Source organism: Trifolium pratense, linkage group LG1, assembly GCF_020283565.1.
Source record: "Trifolium pratense cultivar HEN17-A07 linkage group LG1, ARS_RC_1.1, whole genome shotgun sequence".
NCBI classification, from domain to species: Eukaryota; Viridiplantae; Streptophyta; class Magnoliopsida; order Fabales; family Fabaceae; genus Trifolium; species Trifolium pratense.
This window is the reverse complement of record NC_060059.1, coordinates 27,017,102-27,035,660: the sequence shown is the minus strand read 5'-3', so window position 1 is coordinate 27,035,660 and position 18,559 is coordinate 27,017,102. Positions and strand designations below refer to the sequence as shown.

At 33.8% G+C, this 18,559-nt stretch overlaps 1 protein-coding gene across 1 annotated transcript; it reads right to left on the bottom strand.

Moving 5' to 3' along the window:
- Positions 1 to 12,859: 12,859 nt before the first annotated feature.
- On the bottom strand, positions 12,860 to 17,196 carry LOC123902267 (putative UPF0481 protein At3g02645). Its single transcript, XM_045951947.1, has 2 exons — positions 16,317 to 17,196; positions 12,860 to 13,737 (listed from the first exon to the last, which is right to left on the bottom strand). The coding sequence occupies exons 1-2, from the start codon at positions 17,121 to 17,123 to the stop codon at positions 13,063 to 13,065; spliced, it is 1,482 nt and encodes a 493-aa protein (XP_045807903.1). The 5' UTR covers positions 17,124 to 17,196; the 3' UTR covers positions 12,860 to 13,062.
- Positions 17,197 to 18,559: the final 1,363 nt, after the last annotated feature.

The following is an 18,559-nucleotide window of genomic DNA, read 5'->3' as shown; positions in this document are numbered from 1 at the left end:
TGCTATTTTTATGAGTATAGATTGTTCTGTTTTGTTTCATTCTATAATCTGTTTTGTTTCTATTTTTAAGTATATCATTTTTTTATCTTATATTCTTTATATATATATATATATATGGGGATAGATCAAATTACACCGATGTAATTTTAAAATAGTTATACTCATTAATATCCCTAGATTTTATTTTGATCCAGTGGCTATTAATGAGTCACTCACTTATAAATCACAAGATTCTATTAATAAATTAAAGAATCTTTCTTTTTATTCTTCTTACCCTCCTTTCTTTTCTTTCCTTTTTTTCTTTTGTTTTTATTACATTTTTTTTTCTTTCAATAGAAACATTTACCGACGTTTATGAAGATTGAAATGGGTTGTATGTGAATGTGAAGGAGTGGGATGATTGGGAGTGATTAGAGATGAAATTGGAGAGGTTTGGAAGATGAAAAAGGGTTAACAATGGAGTTTACCGTGTGAGACTACGAGTGAATTGATGTTGGTGGTGGTGAAGTGGTTGGGAAGAGGAAGAAATTCAAATTTTACACGTTTTCCTGTGCAGCCACGCTGCGCGTGACCCTTGCTACGCCGCGCGTAGTACAAACTGTAACGGTCAAGAACCTTCCTCAATCATGTCACGCCGCGCGTAACTCCTTCCACGTCGCGCGTGATGACTAACCAGAGAACACTCCAACTCCCAGTAATTACGCCGCGCGTGGACTCCTTCCACGCCGCGCGTAGTTAAAATTTCTCAAATCTTTTTTTCATTTTTCCTACTACGCCGCGCGTGATGATGTTGCGCCCCCAGCGTAGTTTAGTTCTGTGTTGCCCTGTTTTGGTCCATTCTTCGCTTCCGCTGCGTACCTACCTACATACTTCAAAATAAAACAAACTAAAACATCAGAAACCGTTGGGTTGCCTCCCAACCAGCGCTTGTTTAACGTCCCGATGCTTGACGTTCCATGCCCCTAAGGGTTATGGAGAAAAGGTGCCACTATGTGGCAAGTAGTGTGCATTCCAAGGTAACTTAAGAGCATCTTTAACAATGTGATCATAAACATGAATCCTTAAGCATTGTGGGTCGCCATCATGGAGTTTCATTGTGTCGAAGACATTGAATGTGACCTGCTGATCGTCGGTCCTCAACATGAGCTCACCCATTTCCACATCGATCAAAGCTCGGCTAGTTGCTAGGAAGGGTCTACCAAGGAGCAAGAGCTCCCAATCCCTAGTTTCTTCCATGTCTAAAACCACAAAATCTGCGGGAAAAACAAACCCAGCAACCTTAACCAACACATCATGGAGAATACCTTCCGGGCGCACAATCGATCTATCCGCCAAAGAGAGACTCATCTTTGTCGGTTGTGCTATTGCTCCCGGTATCTTTTTCATCATTGATAACGGCATCAGATTTATGCTAGCACCCAAATCACACAAAGCCTTTTCAATAGTGAGAGTTCCAATAGAGCATGGAATTGTAAAGCTCCCGGGATCTTTCTTTTTCTGAGGTAGCTTCCGTTGGATGAGGGCGCTGCACTCTTCCGTCATACTTACCATTTCATCATCTAGAGGTTTTCTTTTCTTTGTAAGCAGCTCCTTCAAAAACTTTGCATAACTTGGCATTTGCTCCAATGCCTCAACCAATGGTATAGCCATCTCAATCTGATTCAACACTTTCATAAACTTCTTGAAGTCCTTCTCTTCGGTCTTCAAATTGGTTCTTTCCTTCTTACTAGACCGTGATGGAGGTTTCTTAGAGCCTTTCTTCACCGAAGCTTTCAATGTTGGAATGGAAGACTTTTGAGGATTGACAACCGGATCAGGCTCTTCTTCTTTGGCCATCTTGTGCAAACAATAGATAGGAACCACACCATCCAAGTCCCATCCTAGGTCGTCATTCACTTTCTCCGCTTCTTTTAACAAGTCATTCTCTTCTAGTGGAGTGAGCAAATCACTTACGATCATGGGTTTCCTAGAGTCGCCACCCAAAAACACATACTTCCATTTAGGAGGAAGTTCTTTTAATTCTGGTGGCTTTTTCATCGCCTTTGGCTCTTTCTCCTCTTCTAGGGGGTTATCCAAGTTTTGAAGAAATATTTCAATCTCATGATCCCACTCTTCTTCTTTCTCATCTTTTACCACTTCCTCTAGCACTTCCACTTTGAAACATTCGGATACCACTCCACAAACTTCAAGGTCTTGGTTCTTGACCCTCTTCATCCTAGGATAAGGCATTCTAGCATATGGTGAAGGAACTTGAAACTTGGGGTCCTTCACAAGAGGTTTCTTGCCTTTCTTGGCACTAGACTCATTCTCCACTCTCTTTTCAACTTCACCCTCATAAGCTTTTTCTTCCTTATTTTTTTCTTCTTTCTTATTTTCTTTTCTATTTTCAACTACACCATCCCTCATCTTTTCAACTACACCATTTTTACTCTCATCCTTCGTAGGATTCTCCACTACTTCCGGTGATGAAACTTCTCTACTCCTCAAATTAATGGAATTACAACTTTCATTACGAGGATCCGTGGTGTCTCCACAAAATCTACTTTGAGTTTGTAGAGAAGAGACTTGCCTTGCTAATTGACCCATTTGGTTTTCGAGATTTTTGATGGAGGCTTCATGACGTTTGCTTGACACTTCTTGATTTGCCTTCATCACCTCAAAATTTCCTTGAGTCATCTTCATGGCTAAGATAAGAGTATCTTCAAAAGATTCAAGGTGATGTTCAAAATGTTGATCTTGAGGAAATGCTTGATTCAGATTAGCTCCATAAGAACAGCAGAGAACATCCATCTATGAACAAAATCCATGACAACTTTTCGTCAAGGCTACTGAAGCCTTTTAGAGACTCTCTGGTAGCAGTTAAAACATCCTCGGCAAAAAGACCCTTCAATTCATCAATTTTATCTACAATTTTTTTGTGTAGATCCTGTGCAATGCGTCTGGTGTTTTTGATGTATTGTGCTGCCCACATAAGCTTGTACTTCTCTCCTAACTTGAGATTTGCATTGCCATGATGGATAGGACCTATTGACACCAACCTGGGTAAATAATACTTCTTAAATTCTTTTCTGTTTCTGAGATACTCTGGCACTTTTTGTATCTTTGGTGCTGAAATTTGGGGTGTTTCCTCTGCTTTTTGTAGCTCGTCAAATTTTTCTTCAAGGGTAGTGTGGGATGCCATCATTCAACAATATTGAAGATAGTTGTGGTGTTGGTGCCTGATGGATAATTTTCGCAAGTGAACGAATTACCACGTAGTAATAAAAATATCGATCCACAGGGATTGTGTGATTAAACTAGTCTAATAGTGTTCATAAACATTATGCAAGAAATACACATAAATTGGGGGTATGTTGAGTGATGAATTGTTAGAAAACGTGCTTTGATATAATGGAAAAGCGAGGTACAATCATCGGAATCACCTAGTCTATAGCTAAACCACATGCAATCTACTACATTATAGGAATCTACTCAAGTGTTCACAACTGGATCAACAAATTAGTGAATCGCAATCTCTTGTCAAAATCCACTCTATTCGTTGTCGATACTCCCCCGATCTCTCGGGCGGAAGCTACCTACAACGAATGATATGAAAGCGCGTCGATCGTTCGCTACACTCTATGTCTCAATCTCTCGACCGGAAACACTCGAGTGCTCAATGAAATTCAGTTCAGAAATTAAATCAATACTCTCGCACGTGACTTAACTCGAAATCATTACAACACTAATGAAGGATTATAAAGCATTAAGAATAGATTTGCATTGAGTAAACACATGAACAGAGTACATTCTTACATATAGCAGATCACAATTGATTCATCTACATCCTAGAGTATCCTAGATCCTACCTCCAAAAGAAGCTTAGCTCCTCATGTTGCTTCGTTCGCGTCCTCGCTTCAACTTCATGGCTTGAGAATCCATGCTATTGAGGTGCTCGGAGCTATCCTATGGAGTCCTTGATCTGGATCTTGATGCTTCCAAAATCAGAGAATAGATGAATATTGCAGAATTTTCCAACCCTTTTAACAGAAAAATGCAGAATCCTTATATAATGATCGCAACCACGCCGCGCGTCAGATCTATCACGCCGCGCGTGGTTGCAATTTCTTCAACGACGCCGCGCGTGTAACGGTATCACGTGGCGCGTGATCCAATCTGAGGTCTCTGATCTTCAGCTCTGCCATCTTCACGCCGCGCGTGATAGCTCCACGCCCCCGGCGTAGTTGTTCCTCTTCTCTTCACGCCGCGCGTGGTCAAGTACTACGCCGCGCGTGATCAAGTCAGAGAGCAATCCAATTCCTGAACAAAGCTTCACGCCGCGCGTGGTCAGGTGTCACGCCGCGCGTGATCAAAGTGAAAACTTGGCTCCCTGTGATCTCCATTCACGCGGCGCGTGATGGGCTACGCCCCCAGTGTAGTGAAAATCAGCAATATCCTGCAATTTTTCCTGTTTTCTTGCAAAACAAGTAATCAAGCTTATGATTAGATTTCTCTTACATTTATTGCTTAAAACCTACTAAAATGCATTTAATGTTGCTAAAATAGGCATGGATTAGAGAGTGTGACGATCCGTCATCAGTGCCTATGGAGAATGGTAAGTAGTAGAATTGTTTTTTTAAGTTCTTTCTCTAGCACTAGTAAGTAGTTCGCACTTCACAATCACAAGTAGTACTAAGGTGTGATGATGTGGGATATATGTGACTAATTGAGCCATAAATTGTAGGTAATAAAATAAATGACAACCACCATTTAAAAAATAAATAAATAAATGACAAAGACTTTACGAGAGACCTAAATTCATTGATGTTCTAGAATGCAATTTCACGCTGTTTTGAATACAATCGTTGGTTTAACATTTCATGGTTATGCACGGACCAGGATTCAAATCCTAGTACTTTCACTTATTCACCTTAGAATGTGGAATTTAAGCCACTAGACTATATTTGATAAAAAAAAATTGTCAAAATTGATTATATGATTATATAAATATTGTACATGGTCAAATTCTTTCATTTCCTTTTTTTTTTGGTATATTATTCAATGTCATTTCTTTTCACACAAGATGTGAATTCTATCTTAACCTCTGTTTTGGATTGGCCAAAGCTCATCACGATGAAGGTCCAATACACCTTGAGATCAATAATACAACTACAGTATATTCTATCTTATATTGGAGGACCCCACAGCTACTAAGGTCTCATGCATGATACTATTATGGATTCCACTCACTTAGTAGAATTATCTTCATTATATCTTTGCTTGACCTAGCCTATAAATATGTATATGCAATCACTCAATATACACATTATATTTAACTCATACACACTCTCTCGTTGAGTTGTTATTGACTATAGCATTAGAGTGCTAACATTTTTCAGGTATTTTTCTTCTTCGTGGTTGAAGCTCTTCTCCACCGCAAATTACGTCAACATCTCACCAGAAGAGCTGTCCATTATGCCTGTTTAGAGCACCCACAAAATTACTTGTCGTGTATGGATACACCGCTTTCTTAGAGCATTTTCAATAAAGATATTTTAGTAGGTTTATAGAAGGATAAATTTGTTCCTTATTATTTTGTTTTATTGGAGGAATTTGACGTGACAAGATGAATATCATATAATTTGTAAAAATAGTTTAAATAAGTCATGATATCATCATTAACATTTGATTGCAAAAATAGTTTCAAGATTATTTTACTATTAAAACGAAATGTGCATGATTTATAAAAATATGGCATACTAACAATGAAGAGATCACTCATTAGTTGTATACAGTGGCATCTACAATTTTTTGGAGGCCCTGCGGGATTATTAAAAATAGGCTCTAATAAAAAAAAGTGCAAAAAAATTCAAAGAATTATCAACGATTTAAATTAAAATTAACATCAATAACACTAAAAAATAATCATTTTTTCATTAATATAAAAAAGATTGATAAACAAGAGAATCTATCAAACACATCTCACAACTAGTTATAATCATCTAAAAATAGAACAATCTCTTTTAAGACATTCTATAACTAATAAATTTTTCATTTTAGAATAAAGAGAATCTCAAATATTTGAACTCTACAATCCTTCATTTGTAACTCACAATCCCTCACTATTACCTATAATTTTTATTTTAGGTCCCAATTTTTATAAGGCTCGATATCATAGCTCATGTAGCACATGCATCAAAGACACATTCGGCTCCATATAGCATCAGACACATCTATTATTAATTTACATCATTAATATTTACCTAATATTTATCTGTATCATTAAATATTTATCTAATATTTATCCTTATCATTAAATATTCCCTTATATGAAATGCATTACATAACCAACCACCCACGGCCCACCATACGGGTAAATTTATATCATGAGGCCTCTGTCTTATTTTTATTTTTTAAAAAGGCTAAATTTTATTAATAATACAATTGACAACTAATTCTAACGAAAAAAAAATTGACGGTTAATTTTTTTAATCAACTAATTTAAAGACCCGTACATTCGCATGGGTCATTGGATTTTAATTGATATTTAAATTTGTTATTATATTATGGTAGAAAATTTATTTAAAATAAAATATTTAAAAATTTATTATATTGTTAAAATATAAGTGAAATTATTGTACTATTTTTTTTAAAACTTATTAAATGAATAAATTTGATTTTAATTATCAATGATAAATTATCCAATTTTATTGCTATTTTTATGAGTATAGATTGTTCTGTTTTGTTTCATTCTATAATCTGTTTTGTTTCTATTTTTAAGTATATCATTTTTTTATCTTATATTCTTTATATATATATATATATATATATATATATATATATATATATATATATATATATATATATATATATATATATATATATATATGGGGATAGATCAAATTACACCGATGTAATTTTAAAATAGTTATACTCATTATTATCCCTAGATTTTATTTTGATCCAGTGGCTATTAATGAGCCATATAGGGGTTTTCTAACTTAGACCCTAGTTAGGTCTAAGTTAACAAGGTGCACCTTTTGAGTTGGACCAAAATACCCATTCTTTTAATTTTTGAAAGAATAGAGTAACAGGGGCATTTCTGTAATTTTACATAAAAAAAAAATAACACCACACGCCCCACCTTCTTAAACAATTAATAGACGTGGATCCAGTGTCGCGCGCGTACGGAAGGACCATGGTTACAGACCGTTGATTTCCATCAGACAGCCAAGATGTGATCTCATTAAGACTGTCTGATCAATCAGACAGCCCAGATCATCCTGATCTATCAGATCATCTTGTCTGCGCCACACTAGATTATATGCTGGAGAGAGAAAATTTTGCTTTTGAAAAAGGCAGCCACATGTCAGCATATGAATGGGTCTGCGTGATTTTTTTCATTTTATACTTTAAACTCGATTATTTCGTCGTAAATTAATTTTTTATTTTTTATTTTTTATACCAAAATTCATAATTTTTTTTCTCTACAAATAGAGACTTGGTTCGTTTGATTTGGACACCGAAAAAAAAACGCAATTTTTCACTACTTTAAACTCGATTATTTCGTCGTAAATTAATTTTTTATTTTTTATACCAAAATTCATAATTTTTTTTTCTCTACAAATAGAGACTTGGTTCGTTTGATTTGGACACCGAAAAAAAAAACGCAATTTTTCACTACTTTAAACTCGATTATTTCGTCGTAAATTAATTTTTTATTTTTTATTTTTTATACCAAAATTCATAATTTTTTTTTCCTACAAATAGAGACTTGGTTCGTTTGATTTGGACACCGAAATCCTTCTGAAACCATTTATATGGTAGAATGGTTTCAGAGAGTTGTAATCTGAAACTATTTTGCTGGTAGAATGGTTTCAGTAAGTTGATTACTAGTTATTTGCTTCTGAAACCATTTAGCTTGTAGAATGGTTGCACATAGTTGTATTCTGAAACCATTTTACTGGTAGAATGGTTTCAGTGAGTAATTTATTAATTGTGTTTGCTTCTGAAACCATTTATCTGGTACAATGGTTTCAGAGAGTTGTAATCTGAAACCATTTTGCTGGTAGAATGGTTTCAGTAAGTTGATTATTAGTTATTTGCTTCTGAAACCATTTAGCTTGTAGAATGGTTGCACATAGTTGTATTCTGAAACCATTTTACTGGTAGAATGGTTTCAGTGAGTAATTTATTAATTGTGTTTGCTTCTGAAACCATTTATCTGGTACAATGGTTTCAGAGAGTTGTAATCTGAAACCATTTTGCTGGTAGAATGGTTTCAGTAAGTTGATTATTAGTTATTTGCTTCTGAAACCATTTAGCTTGTAGAATGGTTGCACATAGTTGTATTCTGAAACCATTTTACTGGTAGAATGGTTTCAGTGAGTAATTTATTAATTGTGTTTGCTTCTGAAACCATTTATCTGGTAGAATGGTTTCAGAGAGTTGTAATCTGAAACCATTTTCCTGGTAAAATGGTTTCAGTAAGTTGATTATTAGTTATTTGCTTCTGAAACCATTTAGCTTGTAGAATGGTTGCACATAGTTGTATTCTGAAACCATTTTACTGGTAGAATGGTTTCAGTGAGTAATTTATTAATTGTGTTTGCTTCTGAAACCATTTATCTGGTAGAATGGTTTCAGAGAGTTGTAAACTGAAACCATTTTACTGGTAAAATGGTTTCAGTAAGTTGATTATTAGTTATTTGATGAGATTAAGGTAGTGAAAAATTGGGTTTTTTTTTTCTGTGTCCAAATCAAACGAACCAAGTCTCTATTTGTACAGAAAAAAAAATTATGAATTTTGGTATAAAAAATAAAAAATAAAAAATTAATTTACGACGAAATAATCGAGTTTAAAGTAGTGAAAAATTGCGTTTTTTTTTCGGTGTCCAAATCAAACAAACCAAGTCTCTATTTGTAGAGAAAAAAAAATTATGAATTTTGGTATAAAAATTAAAAAATAAAAAATTAATTTACGACGAAATAATCGAGTTTAAAGTATAAAATGGAAAAAAATTAACGCAGCCAATCAGATCATGACACGTGGCCTGCCTTTTTCAGAAATTTCTCTCTCCGCGTCATCAAGCAACTACCACGCGCGTCTGTCGGTGCGTGTGATGCACGCGCGCTGCTTTTGGCCACTAACACGCTGCCACGTGTCCTGGGGGGGGAAAAAGAAGTGGGGGGTGCGTGTACTGTTGCGTAAAATTACAGAAATGCCCCTGTTGCTCTATTCTTCCAAAAAATTAAAAAATGGGTATTTTTGTCCAACTCAAAAGGTGCACCTTGCTAATTTAGACCCAACTGGGTCTAAATTAGCAGCCCCCTATATATATATATATATATATATATATATATATATATGGGGATAGATCAAATTACACCGATGTAATTTTAAAATAGTTATACTCATTATTATCCCTAGATTTTATTTTGATCCAGTGGCTATTAATGAGTCACTTATAAATCACAAGATTCTATTAATAAATTAAAGAATCTTTCTTTTTATTCTTCTTACCCTCCTTTCTTTTCTTTCCTTTTTTTCTTTTGTTTTTATTACATTTTTTTTCTTTCAAATAGAAACATTTACCGACGTTTAGAAAAACATAAAAAAATGCTTAGGAAATACATTGTCTGCCAAGGGATCACGCCTACCCAGAACAAACAAAACACAAAACAAAAGCCTGCCATGAATGCATTCTAAACAACCTGCCATGAACATGGCCTAGGCAATTTGAGAAGCCTTAAAATCAGGGGATATTAATGAGTGTAACTATTTTAAAATTACACCGGTATAAATCAATAAAAGAGTATCTTAGATCCGTTGTCTCTTGTAACCAAAAATAATAAGATCCGTTGTAAATATAGTGATCACTAAATTAAATCAACCAAAAAGCTTAATCCAAAGAAGTTATAATTGGCATCAAAACATACTATCAAAGAAGTTAGATTATAGAACTAAAAAGCTTAACCCAAAGAAGTTATAATTGGCATCAAAAACATATTATGATTTATGACAGATTAATCAACCAAAGTAAATATATTGATCACTAAATTAAATCAACTAATAATACCACTCATGAGCAGCAGGCTGGACACCTTATCAAGCCATTCTCATTACAATGAATGCATCTTCTCAATTCCTCTTCATCCTCTTCAAAGACTTTCCTACTACCATTGCAATTTGAGCAAGGAAGATGTCTGGTAAAGTCTGCGACTTTTGTTAACAAAAAAAAGTCTGGGACTTTTAATATTCCACATCTCTTATTCTCCCTTTATTTTGTGCCCAAGCTGCATTTCTCTTATGCAACTTTCACTTAAGGGTCCAAATTGATACTTTTAAACGTAAGGGACCAAATTGAAACATAAAATAAAGATAAAGGACCAAATGTGTAGTTAAGCCTAAATTCAATGAAGCTCTCCGTTTTCAATTAACTTAGTTTAAAAGTTTCAGGGAGCTTGATGTAGACTATGTACACATTTAACTACATCTTGATGCAATGTTATGTGATCCTTCCAAGAAAGTTAATCATATATTATATTAAAAGTCTTGGCAAAATTGAGTCAATCCCTTTTGGAGCAGAACAAGATACGAAAAATACATTTTTTTGACACGAGTAACAGTCAAAATGTGTTTTACATTAACTGTCAATTTTCATACAAATTGTTAGATAATAAAATAATAGTCTATGTTATTGTGCCTGTTAGTTAGTTTAAATTCTATTAGGTTTTATTATATATTTTCTGGTAATCTTTTTCTAATGTTAAGCTATTGGTATTCTATTGAAACCCTAACCGTCTTTCTCTTTTTCTATTTGTGTATCTCTGATTCTAACATGGTATCGAGAGCATGGTTTGATCCTCCATGAACGTCTGGTCGCTTCCGTTGTCGAGTTCCCAAAAGTTTGGGAATGTAATGTTTTCTATTTTGTTGGTGTGATTCTTCTGGATTTTGAGTTACGGTTAGTATTTTAAATTGATTTGATTTGATTTATCATTTATCTTATTAGATTTCTTCTTTGATTGTGAATTTGTGAGTCCTCTGCAAAAGATAAAAATTGGGTCTTGTTTTTCACCTTCTTGTATCTGTGTTCGTAGCCTTATTGTTGGTAAAGTTTTGAGGAGGGTATTACCTTTGTGGCTTTTGTGAATTGTGTGGCGTCTCTGCTTTGTTGCTGACAACATGTTTTGTTGGCTGGAAATTTTGGTTATTTTGCATTCGGTTTGGGGAAACACAATTGTTTGTTCATACATCTCTACTAGTTGGTCAAAGCATGAACATGTTTGTTTTTCCTGAGTTTGTTAGCTACTTTGGAATTAGTGGATATTTACTGATATTCTACTGGAGTTTCAATTTGTGGTTCAAATTGCTAAGAGATGAATGAACGTCGAAAAAAGAAAAGAAAAGAAAAAGGTGGAATATTTGATTTGGTATTGGTTTAGTTAATTATGTTTGATTTGGTTTCTATGTTTGATTTGATTCTTCTGATTGTATTGCACTTCTTGCACTTCTCTTCTGATTGCATTGCACTTCTCCCCCTATTGCACTTCTCTTCTGATTGCATTGCATTTCTCTCATTGCACTTATGTTCTTCTGATTGCATTACACATTTAACATGTGCAAACTTATATTTCATGGATAATTATTTGTCACCTCTATCCATATGTAGTTGGTTGTTAACAAAGTGCATTCCTTTTGAAACAATTTATTTATGAAGAATGAAGGGTTAGAGGACTGAGGAGTACATCTTAGATCCATTAATGCCTCAACTTTGCCATCAGGGTAATTTGATCTTGTGATAATCAACTCTTGTTTTTCAGGTATATATATATGTTTCTATGTGGAATGGAATTATAACCTGTCAAACTTGTGATTATCAAATTTTTGTGATGGGTGTACTTTATATGAATTTGGAGTAAATTCAAATTCAAACATCTCTTTCAATTCAAACACACACCTGTATAAAGATAAATTGAACACAGAAAAAGACACTCTTCATATTCTAAAAGAGTCCCAGACAAGACTGAAGAAGGTTGTCAGACTCGCGAGTAAAGGTTCATATACACTAAAGGTTGTCAGACTCGCGAGTAAAGGGTTGTAGACTCGATTCGTAGGCTCGTACGAGTCTATGAAAACCACACACACACACACATTAATTATAGCTATTGTATTGTATCTCGAATTTAAATCATGAAAAACTACAGTTAGTGTGGGTGACTTATTTTTGAGTTATTGCAAAATAACTTATACAAATAAATAAATTTTTATGTATTATTTATAAGTTTGTTTAAGATATTTTATGAAATAATAGCTTATGAGGATACAATTTTTACTAGCGCAAGAGGTTATAAATTAACCTAAAAGCTTATTTATTTGCATAAGTTATTTTTCATAAGCTCAAAAATAAATTAATCTAAATAGGCCTTAAATAAGCTTATGAAAAATTTCTAACGTATTGCATAAAAAATTTTAAGTTACCACCCACAACTTTCTTTCCCTTATAACTAAGACTTTGAGTTTAGTTTGAGTTTTCTCCTTAAGACACACAAAAAGATCACAATGGGCACGTAGACAATATATTCTCTTGCCTACTATGTGTGTCATGCATGCTTGAGTTGAAGAAAGTTTCATGTTAGACAAATGTAAGCTAATTAACGTTTACAACCATAAAGTAATTTAATCTTAGAACCATTGCCTCAACTTTGCCATTTAGGTAATTTAATCTTGTCATAATCAACTCTCGTTATCAGTTTGCTCTAGGGGGGGAATGGAATTAATTAGAACCAGTCATGCTAGCACATTTTGTCAGGTGTGTACTTTGTAGATGAACACTAGTAGTAAATTCAATCATGTTTGAATCCAAACACACTCCTCTTCAAACAAAACTTGAACACACAAATTAAAGGTACTCATGCTGAAATAGCCGTAGGCCAGACTCTAGGAACACATCAATGTAACCCGAAAAATCATAAACAAATTCAACATAGTTCATAAAGTAGTATTGTCTTACTAGAAGACAATTATTATACATGGTATACATAACCAACATAGATCATAGAGTATTAAAAAGAGTGTTCCTATTTGTTTTCAGTTGGGTTAATGGCAAACCATGTTTGAATAAAAGTGAGAGCAAGTGCAATAATAAAGGCAGCTAGGAAGGCAATAAAGGCCCAAGGATTGTTGAAATAGGTATGTTTACCCAACGCTATCCAAGTCTTGCATTTATTGCGGTAATGCTTTTGTATTTTGGCTCTAACTTCATAATATATTTTTGTGTTAGCCAACAAGTTTTTACTCATGATATTGAAAAGATCTGCAACTTCCTCATCACTACCAAGACAATTGAGCAAAATTTCTTTCGATCTTAATTCCCTCACATCTTCAGGATGGTCGATGAGTGAGTCCATGAAAACTGCAAAAGAACATATCCCATAGTCATTCTCAAAATCAGGACACATCTCATACGCTATCAGGTTGAGGAAACTAGCCGCTGTGTTGTCGTCCACAACAATTTCAGGAAGAGTCAGTTTTGCAGTGAACCAACCCTCAGAGAAATCTATGTCTGTTAGCCTTCGTGTCCCACTTGACTTAAGTTTTATTCCTACAGCTCTTAGATCTTGTATGTTCCTATACGTTATCATCTTAGTGATTTCATCTGATATTTCGTTTCTCTCTGAAATTTCCTGACCTCGATTCTTGTTGCGATATAAACGGATATTGCGTACATCTAATGCCATAAATGTAGGTTCAACCTACATTTAGTTCAAATGTGAGTATGAGAGAGAATGAATAAAGGCTTAATTACACTTTTAGTCCCTTATTTTTATTTTAGGTTTTAAGTTGGTTTCTTATCTTTTAAAAGTTTTAAGTTGATCCTTTATCTTTTCTGCAGGTTTCAAGTTGATCCCTCCCGTCAAATTTTTCACTATATATCCGTTAAATTTGGACACGTACCTTTAAATTTGGACATATGTCATATTTCCAAGTGTGGTTTCTGTTTGCCACGTGTCCAAATTTAACGGTAATAGTGAAAAGTTTGATGGGATAGACCAACATAAAATTTGCAGAATTGATAAAGGACTAACTTGAAACTCTTAAAAGATAAGAGATCAACTTGAAACCTAAAATAAAGATAAGTGAGCAACAATACAATTAAACCATGAATAAATATATGTCGAAAAGAGCTAGCAAAACCACCTAGCATAATAGTAATGTAGGGAAATATAGAAAACTTGAATGTAGACGATTTAAATATGAGTTTCATCGACTTTAGTCTATGTTTTGATCATAAATGGATTTGATCATCTTACTTGTATGATAATAATAATAATAATAATAATAATAAGATAATTTCAAAATTATACTACCTAACTCTGTTATTTTTTTACAATGAAGTTGATGATCGAACCTACGATATCTAGCATACTACTCAAATTCCTCACCACTAGACCAAATCTAGTGGCTTTATACTACCTAACTCTATGTCACATTATATATATAGGACAAAATGATACCAAGGTGTCATACTTAAAAATCTTAGAATTGGGTATTTGGTCTAACTCATCCTTACAAAACCGACATGTAAGGTGAGGATTGTCTCTAGTTTATAAACACATATTCAGGTCATCTCGCAACCGATGTGAGACTTGTTAACACCCCCGCTCGGGCCTATCGCTATTGGGATTGGGGTGCGGATATAAATGGTGGATGCCCCGATCAATAATTGTTAGCAAGCGGCCCAGTGAATCACGGAGGAGGCTCTGATACCATCTTATAATTGGGTATTTGACCTAACTCATCCTTATAAAACTGGCTTGTAAGCTGAGAATTGTTTCTAGTTTATAAACACATATTCAACCCATCTCGCAACCGATGTGAGACTTGTTAACAAAAAAAAAAAAAACCTCTGATAATTCTTTACCAGATAATTGTATTATAAAATCGACAGTTGGATTGAAAGATATTATAACATAGATCATATATATAAAATATGACATTAATCGAAAATCATTTGATAAGTCAATTAGATACTTCAAAATTAATATATTAATACGTATATCTATTTCTTTATAATTCTCAAGGAACCTATAGTCTACACTCTACACATATATTAATATTATGACTATTTTTTATTCTTCTAATATATATATATATATATATATATATATATATATATATATATATATATATATATATAATAGGGAGAACTATATTTCTCTTACTTTTAATTTCTATGTGATCTATATTTTAATATTCTCAATTATTTTATTTTTTAATTGAATCTCTATTTTTCTCAATTATAAATATATTTATTAACTTAACAGTTTCGAAATATTAACTAGCCATTAATATTTTAATTTTAATATTTTTTTTGGTTTACAATGAGTTGGGGATCGAACCCAGGATATACAACCCAAACCTCTCATCACTAGATCAATCCTAGTGGCTTCAATATTTTAATTTCTATCATCCCAAAATCTATATATATAATTCCTAAATAGTTCTCCTAACCCTAATCTACTTAGACCAATCAAATTGTTTCATTTAGCCACATCATCCATTTAAATCCAATTAAATCACTCTACAATGCCACATTATTTCTACTTTTTATTATTATTATTATTATTATTATTATTATTATTATTATTATTATTATTATTATTATTATTATTGTCATGTCTATACTTTTCATATTCTACATTTATATACTTATGACTTTTTAATATACACACTCACTCAAGTCTTTACTTAGCCTTTACTTTTTTTGGCGAATATAATAACTTATATATATAAATTTTAGATAATATTATTATTATTATTATTATTATTATTATTATTATTATTATTATTATGTAAAGTAAATCATAATCTTTAAACCAATAATATTTCTTCATTTAACCACATCAGTCGCTTACAATGTCACATCACTTCTCCTTAGAAAATGAATCTTTTGAATATCGGATTCTCTATTTTATTATTATTATTTTGATAATATTTAATGTTTCAGTTTTATGCAATTGTAAAATAAAAACAATCGCATCACACCCGTGCATCGCACGGGTAAGGGTCTAGTAATGATAAATAACTTCGGGAACAACTAATATTCATATTAGCAACTAGCAATTAATTGTTTAAATAAGTTTCAATTATGCTTCCAAAAAAATAAGTTTCAATTAATTAATTCTTTTTCATCTTACATTTTATATTTTACCATATTTACTAGTTTTTTTTTTAACCAGCATAGTAGCATACCTAGTACTAGTAGTTTAATTATAGTAATAATTATTAATTAATTTATTCACAAAAAAAAAAACTAATAATTAATTTGTACCTCGCAACAAAATTTTATATCGAGGATCATTCTACGCTGAAGATCAAGAAGATGAGTGGGTCTCGAAATCGGAGGCGAAAACTCATTCCCTGCACCATGTTCTTCTTCTTTCTGAACCGCAAAACCAGATGTGATGAACTTCTTGATTGTATCTTGATAATATTGTAAGCGTGACCTCCAGGTATCTTTCAATTTAGTGGCTTTTGCTGGTTTGTCCCATTGATGACATTTGAGGAAATCCTTCATGATATCTACCAATTCATTCTTCGATGCGTCTTCATTTTTCCACAACAGATACAGTACGTCCAAAGGAATTTGATTCTCCAACAATAGTACATCCATCATCACAATAACCAATTGATCATCCTTAAGATATACATTATCCGCCACGATATGCAGCAGAGAACATCCGTCCAGGAACAAAATCCATGACAACTTTTCATCAAGGCTACCAAAGCCATTTAGAGACTCTCCAGTAGCAGTTAAAACATCTTCAGCAAAAAGACCCTTTAATTCATCAATTTTAAGCACAATCTTGTTGTATAAATTCCATGAATTGAGTCCAGCGTTTTCAATGTATTGTGCTGCCCAGACAAGCTTGTACTTTTCTCCTAACTTCAGATTTTCTTTGCCATGATGGATTGGACCTATTGACACCAACTTGGGTAAATAATGCTCCTTAACATTTTCTCTGTTTCTTAGATGCTCTGGCACCCTTTGAATTTTTGGGTTTGAATTTCGGCGTGTTACCTTTGCGTTTTGTAGCTCGACAAATTTTTCTGGAAGGGTAGTGTGAGATGCCATCATTCAATATTATAAAATGCTCCAGGGATTATTCCTGCAAAAGTGATCACAAGTGAAATGGTTTTTATGGAGTGGGTGTAGCTCAACGTTAGACTACAAAATGAAATATATATTAATAAAGAAGTCTCCTCGGCACAAAATGTACCGAGATAGACTACAAATATTTACAAACATTCAAGGAAAAAAACCATAAGTAAATCATACAAGGCCCAAACAAAACAAATGATTAGACTACCAGCTATGATAGTTTGAGACTAAAGTCACACTCATCGTCTTCAACCACCTATAGGTAAAAAGCTTGATCTTATTGATAACTCACTTTATGTGATGTTTGTTATCCCTATTTACTTTAGTTATTGTCTGACCATAAGGTGATCATTCAATGTTTTGAGTCATTTTTATGTATTTTGAGTCTAGTATGTAATTAGGAGATAATTGTAATCATTCGTCTAAAAAAAAAGAGTTACGTGATAACTTGAGTCAAGACAGACCACTGGAACTAAAGCAAGACAAAAAGGGTTCAGAGCTATCTCATGCTAATTAGAGTCAAGACCCGAGTTCCGTACAACTATGATTGCGTGAGTCGCATGTGCAGTCAAAGCTCCACGTATGCTGTGAAAGAAGACAAAAGCACTACTGGACAAAAGATAAGACAACTAGCAGATTTCTCCTGTGCAGCTTGTACTGTCTGTTGTTATCTTAAGGGAATATGCCTTATTCTTTTGGGCTGAGTTATTCTTAGTGGTTAGGGCCCATGATCCAAGATTGATCTCTATATAAAGGAGCCAATAACCCTAATTTCAGTGTAACATTGGAGGACAAGAACATTGCAAGTGGAGAACAAATGAGTGCTAGTTTGGAGAGCTACTTGAGCCGCCGCCGCTAATTTGATGCTGTTCCGATAACTGGAGGCGCGACTCTGCTGACTTGGAGGTTGAGACATCATTTCTAGGTGGTCGTGTTTGTTGAACCTCTGAACAACCTATGATTTCTTTCCTTCCAAACAACCCAGACGCAAGCAAGCCAAATGAGCTGCAAAAAAGACCGGCTTGCTCTGGAAACACCTGCCGAAGAAGTAAACTTAACAAAGTGGTCACACAAAGTAGTTGAATCCACCAAAGGTATGTCGATCCACGAACGAACCAAAGCCCAAAGAGAACCAAAAGTACTGCAAGAGATGAATAAGTGATGGGCCGACTCAACCTCTCCGCATCCAGAAACACAAAAATGATCTGCAGTAGATTAGATGCCACGGGTAACCAGGTTGGCTTTTATAGGCAGCTGAACGGTAGTGATGAATTGTTAAATCAATCGAGTGATTGATGTTGGCGTTTGTTTTAAGTTGAATTCTTCGATACGCATATTATATGTATATGTACCAGTATATTTGTTAAGGTGGATAACAGAGTGTTTATCTTGTTTTAACTCTAAAAAAAAAA